This window comes from Mus caroli, unplaced genomic scaffold (assembly GCF_978045245.1).
Source record: "Mus caroli unplaced genomic scaffold, Mus_caroli_1 scaffold_15, whole genome shotgun sequence".
Classification (NCBI taxonomy): Eukaryota; Metazoa; Chordata; class Mammalia; order Rodentia; family Muridae; genus Mus; species Mus caroli.
The window spans coordinates 44198920-44224650 of NW_028227270.1; the positions used below are offsets into that span (position 1 = coordinate 44198920).

The window sequence follows — 25731 nt, forward strand, 5'->3', positions numbered from 1 at the left end:
AAGTCTATACTTTGAGACACAGTCTCAGCATGGTGGTTGAAAAAGATGTTATACAAAAACAAAAACAACATCCCTATACGTCCTCATTGTGCAAATGAATCCTGACTGGGCACAAATAACCCAGGGTGAGTTAATCTAAGTTTTTATTTTTGTATATAAAATTGGGATAAGAGAGAATAGGTTCGCCTTAGCATAGTGCCTACTATATGGAGAACAATCATTTAAAAGTGATTTATACAAAAGTTCAGGTAACACTAATTGAAAAAACTCAGAGCAATTAGGCTTGTAGGAAATATTTCCATCTATAACATTAGGATAGGCTTACATACTTTGCCCCTCTTCTCTCTCTCTCTCTCTCTCTCTCTCTATATATATATATATATATATATATATATATATATATATTAATATATATATTCAGTTAGATGCTCTTATCTTCCATTATAAAATATATTTAGCCAAGACAAAACTTTTGTACAAAAGAGACATTATAAGTAGGCAGGATTTTGAAAAAACATATCATATTTTTAGAAAGCAAGCACAGGCATGAAATGCACTTCAAAACTGTGGTAACAGTGAAGATGCAAGTATGTTTGCTTGGCACAGACTCACAGTGCACGTGTGTCAGATGACTGTAATCTCACTGTTATCCCCGCAATTGACTGATCCATTTGTTATACTGTGTGAATAGGTATCCAAAGAAAATCTAAAATTTTTGGAGAATATTAACTTATTTAAAAATTCATCTGTCACATTAATTTTGGTCTTCGGTATTTTATTACGAAAAATAAGAAAAATATATAGTGATATAGAAAATAATGATAATAAATTCAACAACACATAATAATTTATCAAGGGATAATTCTCAAATATTTAAATAATATACTTCAAGAAGAAGAAACATTTCTTAGTTTTTATTTGATGTTTTTCTAGGGGTGCAAAACAAAAAACCATAACAAGAAAGTTTATTATACTGTTGTATTTTATTCTTTAATATTTTAAATAAAATTAAGAATTTTAAGTTTATTTTATTATATATGTTATCATATGAAATAGAGAAGATTTTTAAAATGATTCAAAAAGTCTATACCCTCTAAACAATGAAAAAACATTGTGTGATTAATACATATAATTTCTATTCATTAGTATTGGCTGGCTAAATGTAACTTTAGGACTTCTACTTTTAGTCAGTGTAAATGTTAACCAACTTCAAACAACTCTACTTAAGTACTAATGTTTTGGCTTTGGACAATATAATACAGTAAAAATCCTCGTTCTTTGGTTGCACATCTTTGCACACATGTATAGTTGTATGCACCCTTATATGAGCTTCTTTTAGCTAATACTTTTCATTTGCTCTATGCATTCCAGAAAAAATGAAACTTCATTTGGCTTACATTTTCAGTACCCTAACAAGTTCACAAGAGAGGAAAGCCTTCCACGACTACACTTACAGACAAAGGAATATATGAGCGGAAAACTCTTTCAAGAGTTCATTTACGCTCTGGTTTATTTTGCAATGGAATTTAACTATTTTTTGACAACAGAAAAACATGAAAGTTAAAGATGTGAAAGGCTGAAGTGAAATCAAACAGAAATGTAAATGTCACTAACCCAAAGCATGCACTGCTCCTCTGTGCTTGTTGCAGCTCTTGCTTGTTTTAACTACAGGAACAGCATTTTCTTTGAACTGCAGCTCACAAAAATATTCAAGAATTTTTGTCATTTCTTCTGTAACCGTATCCAGGTAAGTTTCATTAATGAACTGCACCAGTGATGATGGAGCTAAAATTTCACATAGTACATTAAAATCCTCTTTTATCATTGAATATAACATGAGCATTGTACTTTGGTATCCACACACAATTCTTTCTAAATCTGACTCTCTGTCGCACGAAGGAAAGGAGTCTTGCAGAAATGTATCCAGCAGTCTCTTCTGGATGCTTTGGTACTTGACAAGCACTTCTGATTCTGAGTAGAGCAAGAGGAATTGCTTCAGACACTGATTTTTCAGTTCAATTTTTTGCTGTGAATTGTTTATCTCGTTATATCTTTCTAACCTGTTTACTAAGAATCGTCGAAGATGTAATCTTACATCATCCCAAACAGACTTTACATCCACAGAGGAGAAATCTTCAACAGAATGTATGGAAGTCCTGGAGAGGTGACAGAAGGTTGTCCCACCCAGAGAAGACAGGAATGAGATGCTGCTTTGACAGGAGAGGTCCCAGAGTAAATCCAGAATCATTTCTTCATGGTTTTCTTCATTATTCAATAAATCTTTCTGATAAAAGTAAATTACAATATTGAAATGTGATTAAATCTAAGAATAACAAAATAATTTCTACACATAACTTTATAATTGATTAAAATTTAGAATGAATATCCTATACTCCTCGAGATCTTTTTGTCTTGCACTTGTGATTTAATCAATACTGACAGCAAACAGTGGTTTAATTTCTGTAGACAGAAGTCAGCTGTAACGTCCAGCTGATTAGCTATCTGCTCAGTTACATTGCTGCACATGTGCCTTTTGGCCCCACATTTCCCTCTATCAAGAGCTATAGGAAAGCTGAAGCTGAAACATTTCTAAATACAGACCTGTAGAATAACACCAATTAAAACGAGTTCCTAAGACAAAATAAATTCAAGATCTTGTCCTAATTAATTCCTGGAAGATATTTTTTTTTATTCCTGAGTGAATATACTTACTATAAATCCACCCAATGTAATCTTTAAGATAATTCTAGAAATGAAATAATTAAATATAGTAGATTTCTGGGGGTTCCTAACGGCTACTATCCTGAGAAATAAAATTAATACACTTGGAGATTTCAACTTTCATTTAAATTCGTAGCTGAGAATCATATAAAGAAATATTTAACTTTAATACTTAACCTGAAAATATTTCTGTTCACTCCAAAGAAATAACTAACTCAAAATAGGATAAAGAAAATTTCAGAAAAGCTCTCCAAAAGGTGACAGGGAATTACTCCTTTAGTCTTTTATGTTGGTAGAATACAATAGTAGTACAATTAGGAATAATGAAGGAACAAAAAAATTACTTTCTTCTTGGACTCTGAATTGCACACACATTCTCCATACACGATGACTTTCCTAATTATATCCATTTCCAGACAATGCTGAAATTAGTTCATATTCTCTAAGTAGAAACAAGCTGATTAGAAAAGAAATGGAAGCAAGGCTCAAGTGGCATAAAAATTAGTTTGGCTTTGAAATTACTTATTGGTGAAAATACCAAAAGTATTATGTGTAATTCAGAACTGAACAGCTAGAAAAATTGCTGGAATGGGGTCGCATTCATCTAAGTACTGCAATGCACATTATCATGCAAATATTATAGCAAATATATATTGTATATATTGTATTATATGAATAACTTTTTCCATATATTCTCTGGTTTACTCATAATGAAAACTCTGTGACACTGATACCTGACTTCTGGATAAAGAGAATAACGACATCGACATGGTACAAAGAGAATTACTTTTCAAACATCATATGAGTATTTGAGTGAGGGATAGGACCTAGCATATGCTTGGTTTCATCCTCTCTGTTTCTCATCTCTTGTACTATCTAGTTCTTTAAATTTTTCTAGAAAGAAAATGTTCTCAGAGAGTTCAGACCCAGCAACAGTAAGGTAATTGGATGTATCAGTTGTGTTATATTAGCATCTTAGCTGTATATTTCTCTAAACTAGCTAATAGGTGTAAATATTGGATCAATCAAAAAATAATAGACTACTGAGTTTTAAAACACTTGTTTTAGATGAATACTTAAACTTTGAAAATAACCTCAGTACAAGTATCATATTAAGAAACAGTTTCTTCCCTTCCAGTCAGTGCCAACTCCGGGTAACCTTGAGCACGAACTCAGCACAGTCCCAGGGTCCGCAGAGGACTCTCCACGTGATCTTAGGATCACTAGTGAGTGGAAAACAACATTGGCTACAAACTAATCGCACCCGGCCTGTGCCAGCAGCAGGGAAGCAGAAAACCCTCCTGGCCAGGTGCTGAAGTCCCTTCCGGTCAGCACCGGATCTAAGTCCCCTGGGTGCGAATTCAGTGGACATTCTCACAGTCCCAAGAGGATCTCGATGCAATCTTAGGATCACTGGTGAGAGGAACACAACATCAATTCCAAACCAATTGTGACAGGACTGTGACAACAGGAGCAAGGACACAAGAGCCCTGCCTGACCAGGAACTGGGGTTAATTCTGATTGGTGCTGGTATACCTTGGTTTCGAACACACCAGACAGTACCACGGTCCCCAGAGGAGACACCACTTCCAGACTCTATAACATGCCCAGGATCTTAGGATTCCAGGATCTCAGGATAACAGGAGCTTGGTCACACCAGGATCTCAGGGTCTCAGAGAAAGCTAGACTACAAAGAATTCTGACACACACACAGAATCTCAGGTTCATGGGAGCCCAGAATCACAGGATCACAGAGAAAGCTGGATTCTGAGGAGTCCTGAATTAACCAGGATTATAAGAAGGACAGGCTCAAAACAGATATATTGAGGGCAGCAAGCACTTGAGATAATCAGATGGCAGGAGGCAAGCATAAGGACAGAGCAACAAAATCTGAGGTTACTTGGCATCATCAGAAACAAACTCTCCCACCATAGCAAGTCCTGGATACACCATCACACCGGAAAAGCAAGATATGGATCTAAAGTCATGTCTCATGATGATGACGGAGGACATTAAAAAGGAAATAAATAAATCCCTTAAAGAAATACAGGAAAACATAGGTAAATAGCTGGAAAGCCCTTAAAGAGGAAACACAAAAATCCCTTAAAGAGTTACAGGAAAACACTACCAAATAGGTGAAAGAATTGAACAAAAGCATCAAGGTTCTAAAAATGGAAGTAGAAACAATAAAGAAATCACAAAGGGAGACAACTCTGGAGATAGAAACCCTAGGGAAAAAAATCAGGAACCATAGATGGAAGCATCAGCAACAGAATACAGGAGATGGAAGAGAGAATCTCAGGTGTAGAAGATTCCATAGAAAACATTGACACAACAATCAAAGAAAATGCAAAATGCAAAAACATCCTAACTCTAAACGTCCAGAAAATACAGGACACAATGAGAAGATCAAAACTATGGATAATAAGAGTAGATGAGAAAGAAGACTTTCAAATTACAAGGCCAGTAAATATCTTCAACAAAATTATAGAAGAAAACTTCCCTAACCTAAAGAAAGAGATGCCCATGAACATACAAGAAGCTTTCAGAACTCCAAATAGACTGGACCAGAAAAGAAATTTCTCCCAACATTTAATAATTAAAACAACAAGTGTACTAAATAAGGATAAAATATTAAAAGCAATAAGGGAAAAAGGTCAAGTAATACACACAGGCAGAGCTATCAAAATTACACCAGACTTATCACCAGAGACAATGAAAGTCAGAAGATCCTGAACAGATGTTATACAGATCCAAAGAGAACACAAATGCCAGCCCAGGCTACTATACCAAGCAAAACTCTCAATTACCATAGATGGAGAAACAAAAGTATTCCATGACAAACCAAATTCACAAAATATCTTTGCACGAATATAGCCCTTCAAAGGATAATACAAGGAAAACTCCAACACAAGGAGGGAAATGACACCCTAAAAAAAGAAGAAAGTAATCCTTCAACACACCTAAAAGAAGATAGCCTCAAGAACAGAATCCCAACTCTAACAACAAAAATAACAGGAAGTAATAATGACTTTTCCTTAATATATCTTAATATCTATGGACTCAATTCCCCAACAAAAAGACATAGACTAACAGACTGGCTACATGAACAGGACCCAATATTTTGCTGCATACAGGAAACCCACCTCAGGGAAAAAGGCAGATACTACCTCAGAGTAAAAGGATGGAAGACAATTTTCCAAGCAAATGGTCCCAGAAAACAAGCTGGAGTAGCCATTCAACTATCGAGTAAAATCAACTTTCAACCAGAAGTTATCAAAAAAGACAAGGAGGGACACTTCATACCCATCAAAGGAAAAATGTTCCAAGATGAACTGTCAATTCTGAACATCTATGCTCCAAATGCAAGGGCAGCCACATTCATTAAGGAAACTTTAGTAAAACCCAAAGCACACATTGCACCTCACACAATAATAGTGGAAGACTTCAACACCCCACTCTCATCAATGGACAGATCGTGGAAACAGAAACTGAACAGAGACAGATTGAAACTAACAGAAATTATGAAACAAATGGATTTAACAGATATCTACAAAACATTTTTATCCTGAAACAAAAGGATATACCTTCTTCTCAGCACCTCATGGTACCTTTTCCAATACTGACAATATAATCAGTCATAAGAGAGGCCTCAACAGATGCAAAAATATTGAAATTATCCCATGCATCCTGTCAGATCACCACGGACTAAGGCTGATCTTCAATAACAACATAAATAATAGAAAGACAACGTTGACATGGAAGCTGAACAACACTCTACTCAATGATAACTTGGTCAAGGAAGAAAGAAAGAAAGAAATTAAAGAATTTTTAGAGCTTAATGAAAATGAAGCCACAAAATACTCAAACTTATGGGACAAATGAAAGCAGTCTTAAGAGGAAGACACATAGCTCTGAATGCAGAAAAAAAAGAAAGAAAGAAAGAAAGAAAGAATGAAAGAATTGTGAAAGAAAAGAAAAGAAAAGAAAAAGAAACTAGAGAGAGAGCACACTAGCAGCTTGATAGAACACCTAAAAGTTCTAGAACAAAAGGAAGCAAATTCACCCAAGAGGAGTAGACAGCAGGAAATAATCAAACGCAGGGCTGAAATCAACCAAGTAGAAACAAAAAGAGCTACACAAATAATCAACCAAACCAGGAGCTGGTTTTTTGAGAAAATCAAAAAGATAGATAAACCCTTAGCCAGACTAACTACAGGGCACAGGGACAGTATCCTAATTAACAAAATCAGAAATGAAAAGGGAGACATAACAACAGAACCTGAGGAAATCCAGAACATTATCAGATCCTACTACAAAAAGCTATACTGAAAATCTGGATGAAATGGACATTTTTTTTTAGAGAGATACAAGATATCAAACTTAGATCAAGATCAGATTAATGATCTAAACATCCCCATAACCCTGAAGAAATAGAAGCAGTCAGTAATAGTTTCCCAACGAAAATAAGCCCAGGGCCAGATGGTTTAGTGCAGAGTTCTATCAGACATTCAAAGAAGATGTAATTCAAATTTCCCTCAAACTATTTCACAAAATAGAAACAGAAGGTACTCTACCCAATTCTTTCTATGAAGCCACAATTACTCTAATACCTAAATCACACAAAGACCAAACAAAGAAAGAGAACTTCAAACCAATTTCCCTTATGGATATCTATGCAAAAATACTCAATAAAATTCTCAGAAACCGAATCCAAGAACACATCAAAATGATCATCCATCATGATCAAGTAGGTTTCATCCCAGGGATGCAGGGATGGTTTATATAGGGAAATCCATCAATGAAATCCACTATACAAACAAAATCAAAAACAAAAACCACATGATCATTTTAGATACTGAGAAAGTATTTGACACAATACAATACCCATCCATGATAAAAGTCTTGGAAAATTCAGGAATTCAAGGCCCATAACTAAACATAATAACAGTAATATACAGCAAACCAGTAGCCAACATCAAACTATATGGAGAGAACCTTGTAGCAATCCAACTAAAACCAGTAACTAGACCAGGCGGCCCACTTTCTCCATATCTATTAAATATAGTACTTGAAATCCTAGCCAGAGCAATTAGACAACAAAATGAGATCAAGTGGATACAAATTGGAAAGGAAAAAGTCAAAATATCATTATTTACAGACAATATGATAGTATATATAAGTGATCCTAAAAATTCCACCAGAGAACTCCTAAAGCTGATAAAAACCTTTAGGGCAGTAGTTGGATTTAAAATTAACTCAAACAAAAAAGGATAAACAGGAGAAAGAAATTAGGGAAAAAACGGCCTTCACAACAGTCACAAATAATATAAAATACCTACATGTGACTCTAACTAAGGAAGTGAAAGATTTGCATGACAAGAATTTCAAGTCTCTGAAGAAAGGAATCGAAGATGATCGCAGAAGATGGAAAGATCTCCCATGCTCATGGACTGGTAGGATTAATATAGTAAAAATGGCTATCATGCCTAAAGCAATCTACATATTCAATACAATCCCCACCAAAATTCCAACTCAATTCTTTACAGAGTTAGAAAGGGCAATTTGCAAATTCATCTGGATTAATAAAAGACTTAGGATAGCAAAAAGTATTCTCAAGAATAAAAGAACGTCCAGTGGAATCACCACTTCTGACCTCAAGCTGTACTACAGAGCAATTGTGATAAAAACTGCATTGTACTGGAACAGGGCAGACAGGTAGATCAAAGGAATAGACTTGAAGACCCAGAAATGAACCCACACACCTATGGTCAGTTGATCTTTGACAAAGGAGCTTAAACCATCCAGGACAAAAAAGACAGCATTTTCAACATATAGTGCTGGCACAACTGGCAGTTATCATGTAGTAGAATGTGAATTGATCCATTCTTAACGCCTTGTTCAAAGCTCAAGTCTAAGAGGATCAAAGAACTCTACATCAAACCAGAGACACCAAAACTTGTAGAGGAGAAAGTGGAGAAAAGCCTTGAAGATATGGGCACAGGGGAACAATTCCTGAACAGAACAGCAATGGCTTGTGCTGTAAGATCAAGAATGGACAAATGGGACCTCATAAAATTGCAAAGCTTCTATGAGGTAAAAGACACTGTCAATAAAACAAAAAGGCCACCAACAGATTGGGAAAGCATTTTTACCAATCCTAAATCTGAAGGGGGGGGTAATATCCAATATATACAAATAACTCAAGAAGCTGTGGATACTTTGTTCCTCCTTAGAATGGGGAACAAAATACCCATGGAGGAAGTTACAGATATAAAGTTTGGAGCTGAGATGGAAGAAAGGACCATGCAGAGATTGCCCCATCTGGGGATCCATCCCACAATCATCCACCGATAGCAGACACTATTGCATATGCCAGCAAGATTTTGCTGACAGGACCCTGATATAGCTGTCTCTCTTGTGAGGCTATGCCAGTGCCTGGCAGATACAGAAGAGGATGCTCACAGTCATATAATGGATGGAACACAGGGCCCCCCAATGGAGGAGCTAGAGAAAGTACCCAAGGAGCTGAAGGGGTCTGCAACTCTAGAGGAGGAACAGCAATATGAATTAACCAGTATCCCCAGAGCTTGTGTCTCTAGTTGCATATGTAGCAGAGGATGGCCTAGTTGGCCATCAATGGGAGGTGAGGCCCTTGGTCTTAGAAGATCATATGCCCTAGTGCAGGGGAAAGTAAGGGCCAGAAAGCAGAATTGGGTGGGTTGGGGTGCATGGCGGGGGGAGGGTATAGGGGGCTTTGGGGATAGCATTTGAAATATAAATGAAGAAAATATCTAATAAAAAAAAATATCGATGGAAGGAGTTGCAGAGGCAAAGTTCGGAGCAGTGCCTCAAGGAATGACCATCCAGAGACTGCCCCACTTGGGGATCCACCCCATAAACAACCACCAAACCCAGTCACTATGGCAGATGCCAAAAAGAGCCTGTTGACAGCCTGATATAGCTGTCTCCTGCAAGGCTCTGCCAGTGCCTGGGAAATACAGAAGTGGATGCTCACAGTCATCCATTGGACTGAGCACAAGGTCACCAATGAAGGAGCCAGAGACATACCCTGCAAGCTGAAGGGGATGGAAGCCCCATAGGAGGAACAACAATATGAACTAACTAGTACCCGCAGAGTTCATTGGAACTATACCACCAATCAAAGAAAACACATGGTGGAACTTGTGGCTATAGCTGCATATGTACCAGATGGCCTAGTCGGTTATCAATAGGAGGAGAGGACCTTGGTCATGTGAAGGCTCTAGGCCCCAGTATAGGGGAATGCCAGGATCAGAAATGGGAATAGGTGGGTTGGGAAGCAGAGGGAGGGAGGAGGGGATAGGGGATTTTCTGAGGGGAAAGTAGGAAAGGGGATAACATCTGAAATGTAAATAAAGAAAATATCTAATTAAAAAAAAAGGTTAAGGCTTTAGGGCATAAGTCTCTCTGCCTTCTTTGTATTACTTCATAAGCATGAAAGAAACAATTGTAACAACAACAACTGGCCAAAACCATTTCATCTGATTTTGTCATCCTAAACCATCTATAACCTCAAGATATTTTCCACATCTGACTTGGTCAATGTTTTTGATGTTAACACAAAAACAGTCCTTTTCTCCCTACTAAATTAAATTAAAACTATAGCCACAGAAATTCTGCTTCTTAAAATTTGTGCTATTTCTATGAGAATCTGTTTTTGTAACCTTGCCACCCCACAGATGAGGATATAATAATAACTATTTTTTGTTGAGCATTAACAAAAAATTTCTGGCAGGTAGGTGTCCAACACGAAAGAACTCCATCAACAGTGTTTTTGTGTACATTTCTGCTTCAACTGAAACCAAACCAAACCAAACAAAACAGGGTAGTACTATACTAGGAATGTAGAGAATAGAACATAAAGCCAGCTAACAGACACAATTAAGAGACTCTTGCTGTTTTTGATATTGAGCACAGAGAAATTTAGTATTGGAGCGGAACATAGCATCTATCAAGTGTGAACTTCTTTAGAGAACTGCAGATCACATCAGTGTGCTCAGTGCAGATCACATCAGTGTGCTTCACATCACAGTGTAAGTCACTCAGGAAATTTAACTTTTATTTCCATACTTCGGTGCTACAAATAATTTTTAAAATATGTCAAAGGATTTGATGGGGGAAGAAAGGAGGTCAACACAAACAACATAAAAACATACCAAAACCCAAAGCTCCTACATAGGACATACTGATGTTACCAACACAATAAATATTCACATAGAGTAACTCATCCAGTTAAGTTCCCTGCTCCCCACTCTACCATAAAACAAGTAATTTTTACCATTGCTTTGAGGAAGTTTATTAAATCTCCATGGGAAATGGATGGTGACTTAGATAAATTATAATTATAACTAGTTAGCCATTTGAAGCAGTCACTTGTTGTTTGCAGCTGCACATCTGGACAGAGCTTGTTTACTTCAGACTGTATTTCTTCAATGCAATGTTCTATACTGCAAAAAAGAAAATAATTATATTTGTAGAACATAAGCAATGCCAACCAATAATATTATAGGTTCTGAAATGTTTATTTATGTGATTGTATATATTCTAAATCTATAACTTCATATAATACTCATGTGCAAGAAAGGAGCAAGAAATGTGTTAATCATTTTAATTCATAGTTGGAACCAGATTTCAAAAATTGTATAGAAATAATGCAATTGGAGAAATATTAACCATCTACATACTTTGAGATGCAATAGAAGATCCCTTGTATTAAAATATTTGTGAGGTGCAGATGTAGTCTATAATGGAACTCTGGATAGCAGATACAAAACAGAGCAAACACTTGTTGACTGAAAATCAGAACCATATATTCTATTCCAAAAGGCAAATGTGACACATGAAAGACTTCAATCAATGGAAAAGTAAAAAGTCAAGAAGCAGTCACAGAGAGCAGGAAATTTATAACATAATATATACAATATTAGTACAGCTAAATATTTCTGTGATATCCATTATTCTAAAGCTAAAATACATTTAAAAATGGACATAAAAAGGCTGGAAGAAAATAAAATAAATATTAATAGTAATGATACATGTGTGGTGATTAGATTAAGTTTAAATCTTATTTTTCTCTAAGTGTTTCTATAGCACACAGATGAGCTACCACAAAGTTTTAAAAAAATTATAATTTCTACATATAATTCTTTGCATTTATTCTTATAAATTTTGTATGGGGTAAAAAGGTGAGTTTAGGCAGAGTGCCATCTGATGCTACATGGATGTGACATATGCCTATCTCATGATAGTGGCATATCTAAAATATGAATGGTTATAGAAACAGATGCCTTTAAAATTGAATTGACCCAAATATGACAGTTGTGTAATTTTCATTTAATACTATCAAGGAAAAATAGGCAAAGACCAAGTTATTGTTTTGAAAGCACAATTCTTATTAATTACAGTTTCCACATAATAGAACTATGTAGGGTTTAGAAGCCAAAGCTCTGTTTCTTAAAACCAATCTTAAAGTCTCTGAATTTATGAGGTATGGCCCATAAAAATACATGGTTAAAGGCAGAGCAAAGATTTTCAGAAGACTTCTGGACATGAGTAAATTTAAATGAAGTCACTTTGAAAAAATAAAATTCTAAAAATCAAGGAGTTCTTTAATGAAAACAAAGAAATTAAAAGAAAAATAATACCTGTCTGGCCACAGCCCCTGACATTCCTGGTGGAATGGTCATACTCATAAATACCAGTTCTAGGTCTTACAAGAGAATGGCATTCATTTTCTTCCTTATCTAAGCATTTCTGTGGACTGAGAACCATGATGCCTGAGGCCTACAATCCATCTCCAGACGCTTCTCAGGCAAGTTTGCATTCTAGCATCCGCACATGCAGTACAGTAAGCCGGGACAGAGTGCAGCAGTATCCTGAATACCCTCAGCTGCTCTGCTTCCATCAGCACTCTCCCCCTCAGCTTAGTTCCAACATCTGAATCTGGGAAGAGGCCAGGAGCTGGTTTTTAAGCAGTGTAAAGCCTTCAGAGCCCTGGATATTTTAATAATTTGTCCAAACACTAATAAAGGGATTAAGCAGTTACATTTCAAAGAACCTCCCTTGGTGCAGAGAGCTTAAGCTGTACTTCCTTTCACTTGGTTTTGCTTTCATTCACCTATGAAATATCTTATCAATCTGTCATTCACAGACCATGCATCTTGTTTTAAAACTCAATTAGCACTGGGCGTGGTGGCGCACGCCTTTAATCCCAGAACTCAGGAGGCAGAGGCAGAAGGATTTCTGAGTTCCAGGCCAGCCTGGTCTACACACTGAGTTCCAGGACAGCCAGGGCTGTACAAGAAACCCTGACTTGAAATAAACAAACAAACAAACAAATAAAAACTCAATTATCTGATTTCATGTCAACTTATTATATAAAAAGCTATTTTCAAGATTTAAGCTGCTAGTCTGATTTGTTAGGTCACATTAATGTATATTTATATTTTGTATAATATAATGTATATTTAATGTAATGTATATTTAATGTATATTTAACCTAAACTAGGTCAAATATACATTAAAAAAAGAATTAACTGTAAACTCTTTAAAGGTAGCATTTTAAAAGACTGTATTTCAAATACTTTCAAGTATGCATAGTAATAGACATGTTCCAATAGATATTAGTTTAAATTTCTTTAATAACACATATTGCTATTTTGAATTAAATATTTTCTAACTACAGATTACTTAAAATTTTCTTTAGTAGTATAGTCTGTTATAATAACATTATCAAGATAATTCAATAGTCATGCAATAAGCACAGTAATTGCTAGGTTTCAAACATTACTAGAAAATTTAAAGAGTCTAAAAAATATTAACTTGGCTCTATAAATAAACGAATATTTTTGTAATATCAATGCCACAGTACGATTAAGTGAAGAATGGGCCATTAATTTAAAGTACAATACCACTTTCCAATAAGAAAATAAATGTAACAAACATGATGCTGATGAGGAGAAACATATGAAAGGACCCAGTATGGCAAAGTTTATGTACTAATTTGAAAGTGTTTCATATAATGCCATATTGTTCTGGGGGATGCAAATCTGGGGACTGGATACATGGAGAAATGTACTAGAAGGTCCCCACACCATTCTCTCGGCTTTCAAACTGGATACCTAGGGAGTATGCATAGCAATACACCATCCATCTTCATATGTTTCAACATTTCATTTTTATCAATTTATATATTATTATGTTGTGTGTGTATGTGCGTGTATACCAGTGCATATGTGTCATAGTACACATGTAAAGGTCAAAGACAATTTTTAGGAATCTGCTTCCACTGTGAGTTTTGTACATAGAAATTAAGTCATCAGAATTAACAAAGGAAAAGCTGTTGCCTGTTGAGTTATTTTATAAAGGCACCTGTTCAACATTTTGTTAATAAATCTGAATCTTATACTTTAATTCCAATGATTTAATTATCCATGTTTTTGATGTATACAAGTGGGTGCATTTCTGAGAGCTGTTCATAAGTAAATTTATGAACCATTTTAATGGTGCAACACCAAAATGCTTTTCAAAATGTTTCTTTCTAATTTATGTGTTATATGTAGGACTACATGACTTTGTACACAAAGTGGGAGTCCGTGGAAGATAGAAGAAGACATCAGATCTCTTGGAACTTGTGACGGTTTATAAATGCTTGGCCGAGGGTGTGGCGCCATTAGGAGGTATGGCCTTATTGGAGTAGGTATGTAGGCATGGGCTTTAAGACTTAGCTGCCGATCTTGGTCAATCCCAACCATTGCATTGTGGCTGACACCATTGCATACCCTAGCAAGATTTTGCTGAAAGGACCCAGATATAGCTGTCTCTTGTGAGACTATGCCAGGGCCTAGCAAACACAGAAGTGGATGGTCACAGTCAGCTATTGAATGGATCACAGGGCCCCCAATGGAGGAGCTAGAGAAAGCACCCAAGGAACTAAAGGGATCTGCAACCCTATAGGTGGAACAACAATATGAACTAACCAGTACCCCGGAGCTCTTGTCTCTAGCTGCATATGTATCAAAAGATGGCCTAATAGGCCATCACTTGAAAGAGAGGCCCATTGGACTTGCAAACTTTATATGCCCTAGTACAGGGGAACGCCAGGGCCAAAAAGGGGGAGTGGGAGGGTAGGGGAGTGGGGGGGTTGGGTATGGGGGACTTTTGGTATAGCATTGGAAATGTAAATGAGCTAAATACCTAATAAAAAATGGAAAAAAAAAAAAGAAAAAGAAAAGACTTAGCTGCCTGGGAGACAGTCTTAACACCCAGGGAAGGAGTTACAGAGACAAAGTTCGTAGCTGTGATGAAAGGATGGACCATTTAGAGACTGCCGTATCCAGGGATCCATCCCATAATCAGCTTCTAAACGCTGACACCATTGCATACACTAGCAAGATTTTGCTGAAAGGACCCAAATATAACTGTCTCTTGTGAGACGATGCCGGGGCCTAGCAAACACAGGAGTGGATGTTCACAGTCAGCTATTGGATGTATCACAGGGCTCCCAATGGAGAAGCTAGAGAAAGTACCCAAGGAGCTAAAGGGATCTGCAACCCTATTGTTGGAACAACATGATGTACTAACCAGAACCCCGGAGCTCTTGTCTCTAGCTGCATATGTATCGAAAGATGACCTAGTCGGCCATCACTGGAAAGAGAGGCCCATTGGACTTGCAAACTTTATATGCCCCAATATAGGGGAATGCCAGGGCCAAAAGAATGGGAATGGGTGGGTAGGGAAGTGGGGGGCGCTATGGGGGACTTTTGGGATAGCATTGGAAATGTAATTGAGGAAAATATGTAATAAAAATATTAAAATTTTTTTTAAAAAAAAGATGGCCTAATAGGCCATCACTTGAAAGAGAGGCCCATTGGACTTGCAAACTTTATATGCCCTAGTACAGGGGAACGCCAGGGCCAAAAAGGGGGAGTGGGAGGGTAGGGGAGTGGGGAGGTTGGGTATGGGGGACTTTTGGTATAGCATTGGAAATGTAAATGAGCTAAATACCTAATAAAAAATGGAAAAAAAAAAAAAAGAAAAAAAAAAGACTTAGCTGCCTGGGAGACAGTCTTCTAGCAGCCTTCAGATGAAGATGTAGAACTCTCAGCTCCTCCTGTACCATGCCTGCCTGCATACTGCCATGCTCCCACCTTGATGGTAATGGACTGAACCTCTGAACCTATAAGCCAGCCCCAATTAAGTGCTGTCCTTATAAGACTTGCATTGGTCATAATATCTGTTTAGCAGTAAAACCCAAACTAAGACAGAACGAGAGTTACAGTGTGGATCACTTGATGTGTGCTAGGAACAAAACCCAGGTCCTCTGCAAGAATATTACATGCTTTTAACTGCTGAGCAATCTCTCCTAACCCATTGAGTATGATTTTTCGAAGAACTTTTGAGGCATTTTCTCATTCAACATTCACTCCTAGATTCCTTAACTGTAAAAACAGCTTAATTAATGGAGGTATTTTTTTCTGCTAGACTCAAAATGAATGCTGAATATATATGGTAGGGACTGTAATACATTCTAGAGATACATACAGTATGACACCTTTTTTCATATCTAAAGAACTTCTGTCTAGCTAGGTAGAAAAACCTGTAAGTAAATAACTATACTCCAGTAAGACTTGATAAGTAGTGTGTTCACTGTGCAAAGGAAGTATGAAGGAAGGAGCCACTGACCATGCCTATAAGAAGTATTGACATGGCTTGTCCTGGTAGTAGATATTATATAAAAGGATACTAAAATATGAGAAAGAACTTACAACAAAAAATCTTAAAACCTAAGCCTGAGCTCTTGTAATGGCTCCTATACATTTAAAATCTAATCTTATCAATCAAATCATAAAATTGTTTTTTTTTAAAAAAAAGTAAAACGTACAAAAAGAACATTTTAGACATAAGGCAAAAATACATGTATACATAATTTCATTTTTAGAATATTTTTCTGTTTTATTATTTTTATTACTTTATTATTTACTTATATTTTGTTTTATTATTTATTATTTTATTTATTTTTATACAATGAATTTTAATCATATATACCCCACCCTCTCTATTCACCCAACCTTGTGTTTTCTTTAAAACACACACACACACAAAACACAACACACACAGAGACACACACATACACAGATACACAAAGCACATTTTGTGCTGTTGATATATTTCACCGAGTGTTGTCAACTTACCAGGACCCTGCATGTGTGTTTTGTTGTAGTTTTAAACATGTAAAGCACATTTTGTGTTGTTGATATACTTCACTAGAGTATGGTCAACCTATTAGGACTCTTAAAGGAAACTATCTTTCACTCTCTTAGTAGCCAGCAATTTCCAATAGCTCTCAAGCAAGAGATGAAACTTTGGTCCTACCTCCTCCAAATGCTCTATGCTGAGATTGTAGCCAGCTAATGCAGGTTGTCATAACCACTGTGAGCTTATATGTGCAACAGGCCTCCTGTGTCCAAAAACATTGTTTCCTAAGAACTAAACCCATCTGGAAGACACAGCTGTACTGGATAGCTTCCACAGTGCTAGAAGGTGCTGTGCATGTTAGCAAGGATAAAAGTAATCAATCATCAGTTTCACCCAATTACAATCCTGGGAAGAGAAAGTTGGTAGAACATGTGGTACAATGGATGTCATGGGAGTAACCAACCACTTTCTGTCAGGGTTAAGGACCACTCTCCTTAAGACAAAACCCATGCCTTCAGTATCTTGGGGTCAAGATACTGTGGGCCATAGGCTCTAAAGGAGAACCTACTATTGCAGCTCTGTTAAGTAGTCATAGTACTAAACTGACCTTTAACAATTCATTGTTATGCTCATAATTTAATGTACTCATTAGAGAAACTATTTTGCAGGTGGTGCCAATTAACACAAAATGTTAGGATATTTTTGAAACTTTTATTTTCATAAATCCTACAGAAGGCATGTAGCAAGCTCAAAGAAAATTTTTATTTCTTTGCTTTTATTGTGTATTTTTAATAGTTTTTAAATTAAAATAAAATTGTATCACTTTTACCATTTCTTTCCTAACCAAGTCCCCCCTCCATGGCCCCCCAGGTACCCCCACACATACACACTAGGCAACACTAGGATAATTGACAAACATTAAAAAGTAAGAACTATAAATTTGGTCAGAGACTGTGTACATGACTGAGTTGTTTAAAGCCCAACATCTGTGTCAGGAAAGGAATGCTGGAATGGGCCTGCTCAGAAGCAAGGACAATGTGGCCTTGTGAGTTATGATGAGTCTTAGTGAGAGTCAAAGCAGTGGCCCTTTCTGTTTTCATTTCCTATAGCCTGGTCTTGCTTAGTAGGCTGGGAGATGTGACAGGGATTGTGTCATACAGAGTATGAAGTCCAAACCAGACTGCAAACATAGGTAGTTAAAAAAAAAGAAAAAAAAGAATCAAATACTAATTTTATCTTCTTGATATTATTAATAACAAACTACAGCCAGAATTATAATAACCACATTATTCTTCAAAATGATATCATATCATGCAATTTGTCATAGTGACAAAACATATAGACTGCATGTGTGTGCACATCATCAGATTAATGGATTTTTCATGAAAAGCCCAAGGTTTGTAGATTACTTAAAGGTTTCTTTTGTTTTTTTCCCTCTCTGTAGACCTGTAAACTAACATGTCAGAAACTTGAATGAAAAATTTACAAGTGAAAATATTAGTGATGTGGAATATAAGTGGGTTTATGGGATCTCTATCATCTTATGTTAAATAATGCAATGCATTTATACAACACTCACTCACAACAGCCTTGTCCCGTCACATCTCCCATCTCTTGGACTAAGACATATGGTAATTTCCCAGGTAACAGTGGTGATTTCCAGAGATGAAAAGAGCAGACATTTATATCAGTGTCAGCAAAATTTGATCCATGAGCTACAAACAAGTTGTCTATGATTTGAAAATAGAAGAATAAAATAAGGTTTTAAAAATATAACAGAGTATGTGTTTAAGTGGGACAGAAATCATTACATGCCATACTATAAGCCCAAAAGAACTTCTCTACCTCCATATTTTATTAAACTAATAAGTTGACGTCAGCTAAAAAAACATTTCAAAGGCTTTATGCAACTTTCATATTTCACTCTGGGTCCAATCCATAGTACTCATCCACTACGGGTTACTTACACCTTTGTTATCAGTTGTCATATGTGCTTAAACACATAAGTAACTCATTGCCTCTGACTTCTCTCCTTAAAGTACAAGTCACACAGCTTAGCTTGAGTGCAAATGAATTTCATGTGAGAATGACCGGAGAGAAAGCTTAGCTCTCTTGACAGGTGACAGGTCAGTGACCTGTGCACATTGGTCCATTCTGGTGAATCACTGCTGTGGGAAGGTGAAAGACCCTGTGGCTCATAAAACTTGATGACATTAGGAAGAGGGAAAAGGAACTCACACTTAAGTTGTCAGGGTCACTGTAAGAAATACAGCTTGGAAAATTTAAGTATAAGAAAAAAATACTATATTTAAAAGGGAATTGCTAATGTCTTTCTCCTTCTAAAAATAATGTGGGAAATTCACATCAGACAGATGCTCATTACTCATTCAGTGTGCACCACCAGGAGACAAACACAACTGTTAAACTACGAAATGCCCAGGGTAGGTAATTCACTACTGAAGTACAAGTGCAGCATAACGGATTTGTCACGACATACAATTTTCTAAAAGCTATTCTGTTAGAAGGTAATACAGGAGTGCATAAATGATTTACACTCTTACGAATCATAGTTATTATTCAGTATTTTATTTTTGAAAATATATGTACTCTATACTATTATGGTTATTCTCTAGAGCATAATAAGAACATAATTGAATTTGATGAAAAATAGACTTGATTCTAAATGTAGAATGCAGCACATACACCCTCTTCTTTTATTCCTGGTGAAAATCAATGGTCACTTGAGGCTGTAGGTTCATTTTTAATATATGGGCAATAAAAGGTTTATAATGTAAGAATTGTATTCCATAGTATACTTTCTTATAAAATCAACATCAAATTTCAATATAAATAATAATTTATGAATGCAAAAATTTAATCATTATGATAATCTTAAATATGATTTTATTGATCAAGTGGGAAAAGGAAACTAAATAGAGAGAGATTTAGCAAGTAATGAAGTAGTATATAACAAAACCATCATTCAATGTCTTACTTTGATTTGATGGGGCCAAAACAAAGGAAATATTCTATTAAAAATATAACCAGCTCTGCATGTTACATAAATAACTTGTTAATCTATTTTATTTAATGTTCTTTTTATTTCTTTAGGTTGGAAACATTATCAAATAATATATAACACCAATGTTATATAAACACAATTACATTAAATTCTTACAGTTATTTTATATTAAATATGTATTTAACAGTGTATGTTTATATATGTTACATTTAACATACATACACACACACACACACACATATATATAAAACCAAATTAAAAATAAGAAGTTTAACTTTATGCATTGAAATTAAAGGAAAAGATTTCCCTCCTTGCCTTTTTCTTAAAGCATTGGCCTTAAAAATCAATTATAAGTATATATTTTTAACCTTGTGTCAGGGTTTCACTACGTAGCCCCTAGACTTACTGCTATTATCCTGCCTCTCCCTCCATACTTCTGGGATTACAGACATGTATATGCCTTGCTCCAAAGTAATTGGTAATTTTTGTTTTCAGCAATTGTGACCTGACACCATCATTTATTTTCTTTTGATACGTTAGTCTTAAATTTAAATTTTTTCTCTTATCATACAAGCCAAGAATTCTAATTTCAAAATGTACTAATGAAAATCTGGAGCCAGGTGTGGTGGATCAAGCCTTTAATCGCAGCACTTGAAAGGTAGAGAGGCAAGCATATCTCTTGAGTTCAAATCTAGCCTGGTTTACAGAGTGAGTAGAAGAGCCAGAGCTACCCAGAAAACCCCTGCCTCAAATCACCGTCATCACCCTCACCCCAGAAAAATCTGTGATACTGCAATCTTTAAAAAAATTAATAACAATGTAATAACTGGAATCCACCTAGAGGTGCTTATACTTTATAACTTCTTAAAGGTAATCAACTGCTTGACGAGATGGATCAGAAAGTACCTGTGTTCAGACTATAGCAAACATGTCATATTTGGGCATTGTGGAAAACATCTGCAATTCTAGAGTTTGGGGTGTGGGGAATAGATAAATAGATTCTGGGAGTTTACGGCCAACAAATACAGTACAAATGAGAATCTTAGGTGCACAGTAGTAAAGACCAGATGAAGACAATTATGTTCAAAATTTGAGAACAGACTAACCAAAATCTTTTAAGAAGTTAGTAGTAAGAAAAACATGGCTATACAAGAGATAATCCTAAACCCACACCAGATAATTGTGTGAAGAAGACATGGAAACACCTTGACATAAACAGTAGCAATAGTTACCTTGCAGCATTTTGCTCTATCTGTTCCCCAATGTCACTGAAGATCTGCTTAAACTCCAAATCTCCGGGAAATGAATTTAACAGACACTGCAGGTCAAATGAATTATGGGAATATTCCTGTAAGGCATCCATTCTGTGAAACAAGAAAAAAACAAGAGATGACAAAATGAGGAACAGGATGCAGGAATGAACACACCCCCTCAAGTTGATACTGTATGAAAACCAATGATTTCTATTTGCAGACTCAGTGGAATAAAGGAGTTTGAGAATTAGGGTATTTTAAAGCTCATTAAGTTTTATTACTTAAATGGCATAATTTTTCAAACTTATCTGTAGCTTGAAAGCTGAAAAATACATCAGGCCACAGACAGCTTAAATATCCTGTTGCTTTTCTCAATATAACAAAAAGCTGCAGAATAAACCACAGCTATAGTAACCACTTGTAAGAAGGGTTGCAGAGCTACAACCATGTGCCCATTCTGGTTGCCACAGACCTGGGAGCTGCACAACCCTTAGAGGCTTTATCTACCTTGGGCTTACTTCTATGTGCAAAAACAAATGTAATTTTCCAGGAGCACTTCTACCTAGTATTGATCCATTTACAAAGGAAAAATTAGTTTTCTCCAAGAGATTCTCATTAGGTATACAAACCAGACCCCATGCCCAACAGTAGTCAACACAAATCAATTATATTTTTGGAGTCTTTGTTTGTTTGTTTTGTTTTTCTCTTCATGATGCTTTGTCTGGGCATTTTTTTTTTTACGCTTATATGCCTTTTGCTTATTTATCGTGGTTTCTGGTTTTGTGTTTATATGTGATTTTTCTCTGTGTAAATATGGGTGTATCTGCATTTGTATGTGCTTCTTATGCTTTTCCTTTGGCTCATTTGTTTGTGTGTTTGTTTTTGCCTATTTGTTTTTTTCATTTTATTTTATCTTATTTTTTATTATTTTAGATGATTGTTTTTTGTTTTTTAATTAGAGACAAAGAGAGTGGATGTACATGGGTGGGAAGTTGGAGAGGATCTGGAATGAGTTGGGTAAGGAAAACTGTAATCAGGATATATTATATGGAAAAAAAAAGTTCTGACTATCAACATTTTAGGCATTCACTCATTCTACACGCATTCATCAAATGTCTCCATTAATATTTGGAAGAGAGAAGAAAGCAATTATAAGTGGGGAGGGAGTGTGGGAGGGGCCTGGGAGGGAAAGTGAACTGGGTGGGGGAGAGTGTCTGGGGGAAACCTGATCTGGTATTGGGTGAAGGAAAAGGACTGAAGCCCTGAGGGCCAGCAGAAACAATGGAAACAGGAAACTTCAAGAAATAAGAGGTTGGGGGGACACCCCCAGAATGGACCAGAGACCTGGGAGGTGAAAGACTCCCAGGACTCAAAGGGAGAAGGGATGAAGTTCTCAACAGTAGGGAGAGGGGACTTAGAGCCCACCTCCAGCAGAAGACAGGGCATCAAGTGAGGGCTGGGGTTGCTATCCCACAGTCACATCTCTAACCCATAATTATTCCTGTCTGAAAGAATTACAGGGATGGAAATGGAGAGGAGCCTAAGAAAAAGAAGGTCCAATGACAGGCCCAAAGTGGGACCTAGCTCAAGGGGAGGTCACAAGGCCTGACACTATTACAGAGGTTATGGAGTGCTCACAAAAAGGTTTCTATCATGACTGACCTCCAAAAGACCAAAGAAGCAGCTAAAAGAGTCAGTTGCAGATATTTTTACCCAACCAATGGACAGAAGCAGCTGACCCCTGTGGTTGACTTAGGGAAGGCTGAAAGAAGCTGAGGAGAAGAGAGATCCTTTAGGAGGACCAGCAGTCTCAATGAATCTGGACCCCGGGTCTGTTTTCATTCAGAGATGATACACCTAACCCTCAAGAGACTGGAGGCCCCAGGGAGTTTAGAGGTGAGGTGAGGTAGGGTGTGGGGGCATCCACATGGAGACAGGGGCTGTGGAAAGGATGTGTGGGATGTGGAGCAGTCGGAGGGTGGATGGGGTGTGTGTCAGGGAATGGAATACAAAGTGTTCAAAATAAATTAAATTAATAATAAAAAATAATTAGATAATAGGGATTTGGATTTAGTGCATACTTTGTATCAAAATGAGCATTTCTAAAGGAAATCATATATATTTTAGGGGTTTAGGCTTTCTCTTTAATTATTAATAACATTAATTAACTTGCCACTCAGAACTTTTCTTCTTAAATTATTTATAACAATTATCTAGCCATTCAGAGTGGTAATATTAAAACACTAATACTGGTATTAATTAGCTTAGAATTAATTTGATAAAAAAAGGTCTACTTTTGGAGTATGCTTTTATGATTTCTAGAGCTTTGATTTGTGAATTATCACTAGTTTTAGTTCATCAAATGTCCCTTTGAAATGATTATAAAGATGTTCAAAGTCCTTTGCCTTTTAGAAATAAACAAACAAAAAAAAATCCTCTTTGGGACCCCTTTTATTTCATATCCATTTTTTAACCAAAAAGCTGCATTTCCCAACCCTGTATTTTTTCCATTCTAAATCCAGTGCAGTCTGTTTTTTGCTTCTACTCTTACAACAAAAATGACAACATATGCTCCATTTCTCACCATACTTAGTCTATATGGTACTAGTGGCAACTCCTTCAGTGAAACAGTCTCTTCTCTTCACAGTTTACTAAACACTATGCCCTCCTACCTCTCTACTTGTCTATTACAGCATTGTTTCACAGGCTCCTGAAAGGAGCATTATTCTGAATAGTTGGCTACCAATAGCTTCTTTTTGATCTGACATGTAACAGCAGATACATGGTGGGGGTTCTGAAACACAGTTTTCCTTCTCATAACCAAATGCATCAGTGTCAGACATCATATGTGTGGTAAATAAATTTCAAAACTTGGAATAAAGGCAAATTTGGGAAATTTTAGGAGCCATTTCAGAGAGAAGCTAAAAACTAAAAGGTGATCTTCCTGAGATGGGCATGCCTTGTATTATGACAGATTTGCCATGGTAGGCAAAGCCATTTTAGAAAACATTCCTACTATAATATGCGCTCTCTCTCTCTCTCTCTCTCCATATATATGTATGCAAAGCATATTAAAGACATATAATTTTACATATATACCTTTATATGTATATGCATATATATGTAAAAGAATCACTAGGTATTACTCCACCCTTTTAAGCAGATCACTGTAGAACAATGAAGATGTACAGTTATGTGATGCTATCTAGATAAATAGATGATTTCTTAATTTTTAATAATAATCCTATAAAAATTCCTAAAATTATAATAGAAATTATGAAGTTTTTTTTTATAGTGAGACTGCTATTAGGTTCTCTCTGATAATCAAAACTGCATTGAGAACTCTACTAGTCTTTAGTGTCACATGTTAATTGCTTCTGAAATAGCAAGGAGGCATCAATTACTCAGAGCACATTCCAAGAGGTTGTAAAACTATTAAACAAAGATCATAAAAAAGGAACTAATGGTTTGTGGAAACTAAAAAGGGGGCAGGGGAAGAAGGGGAGGGGTAGCCCGTGCTGGCCAGAGTTCCTCCTATGCTCTGGGCAGGCGGATGCAGGAGGACTGACAGATGCTTTTCACTTGGCCCAGGGGTGGGCATCTAAGCCTCTGACCCCACTGACATGGGGTGGACAAGGGGCAACTCCTGACTGGGGGCCCCTGGATGACACCTAGTAGCCCCGGGGTTATGGGAGAGAGAGTTGAGGGAGAGAGGTTTCCACACAGGCTATATTAAGCGCAGTGGGCCTTGATGAACAGACAGTCTATGGTTTTAGAGCTTTATTGTAGAAAGGCAGAGGGAAAGAGAGAAGGTGGAGAGAGAGAGAGAGAGAGAGAGAGAGAGAGAGAGAGAGAGAGAGAGAGGCACCATGGCCAAGAGGAGAGAAGGGGGAAAGAGAGAGAAAGAGGAAAGGCTAGAGTAAGTGGGAGAGAGCAGAGTAAGAGGACAGAGGAGAGTAAGAAAGTGAGAGGAGAGGAGAGCAAGAGGAGAGAAGAGGAGTAAGAGGAATAAGAGCAGAAAGAGAATGAGGAGGGGCCAAACAGTCCCTCTTAAGGTGTGCTGTTAGCTTTACTGTTGCTAGGTAACTGGGGAGGAGTTTAGTCTGAAGGTCAGAAGCTTGGGACATTGTCTACATGACTAAAAGCCATGCTTCTCCTATGGGGACTGAGGGGGACGGTAAGACAGGAGCCAGGGTCCAGGAGACATGAGAGAACTCCTTCTATCCCATGTGGGTAAATTATCACCACCAGGTCCCGGGGTTCAGACCTCAGCTCGACTGGAGACCAGACTGTCTGTGCATAGCCGAATACCCCACAATGGTTTACTATAGGTTCTAAGAGAGAAGATAAAACATTAACTGGGCTTATCTATACCAAACTTCACTAATACCTTGGTCATAGGAGTCATAGTTGTAATTCATGAACCTGCAGAGCTGGTGACAGGTGATGAATGTTTAGCCAGATAAATACTCAAGGATATGTATGTAAACATTGTCT

General features: G+C 36.7%; 1 protein-coding gene across 6 annotated transcripts in view; it reads right to left on the bottom strand.

The window, feature by feature from the left end:
* The window catches only part of Kiaa0825 (KIAA0825 ortholog), a 432254-nt gene that overhangs the window by 366784 nt on the left and 39739 nt on the right, over positions 1-25731 (bottom strand). For 5 of the 6 annotated variants that reach the window (XM_085830935.1, XM_085830932.1, XM_029468200.2 and 2 more), the window contains 3 exons: positions 21214-21345; positions 11042-11210; positions 1615-2284 (listed from right to left, as the gene is read on the bottom strand). In XM_085830935.1, the coding sequence (XP_085687061.1) occupies positions 1615-2284; positions 11042-11210; positions 21214-21345 (971 nt within the window). Of the gene's footprint in view, positions 1-1614; positions 2285-11041; positions 11211-21213; positions 21346-25731 lie in introns of those variants that run through there. The other variant, XM_085830933.1, reaches the window with a different exon arrangement.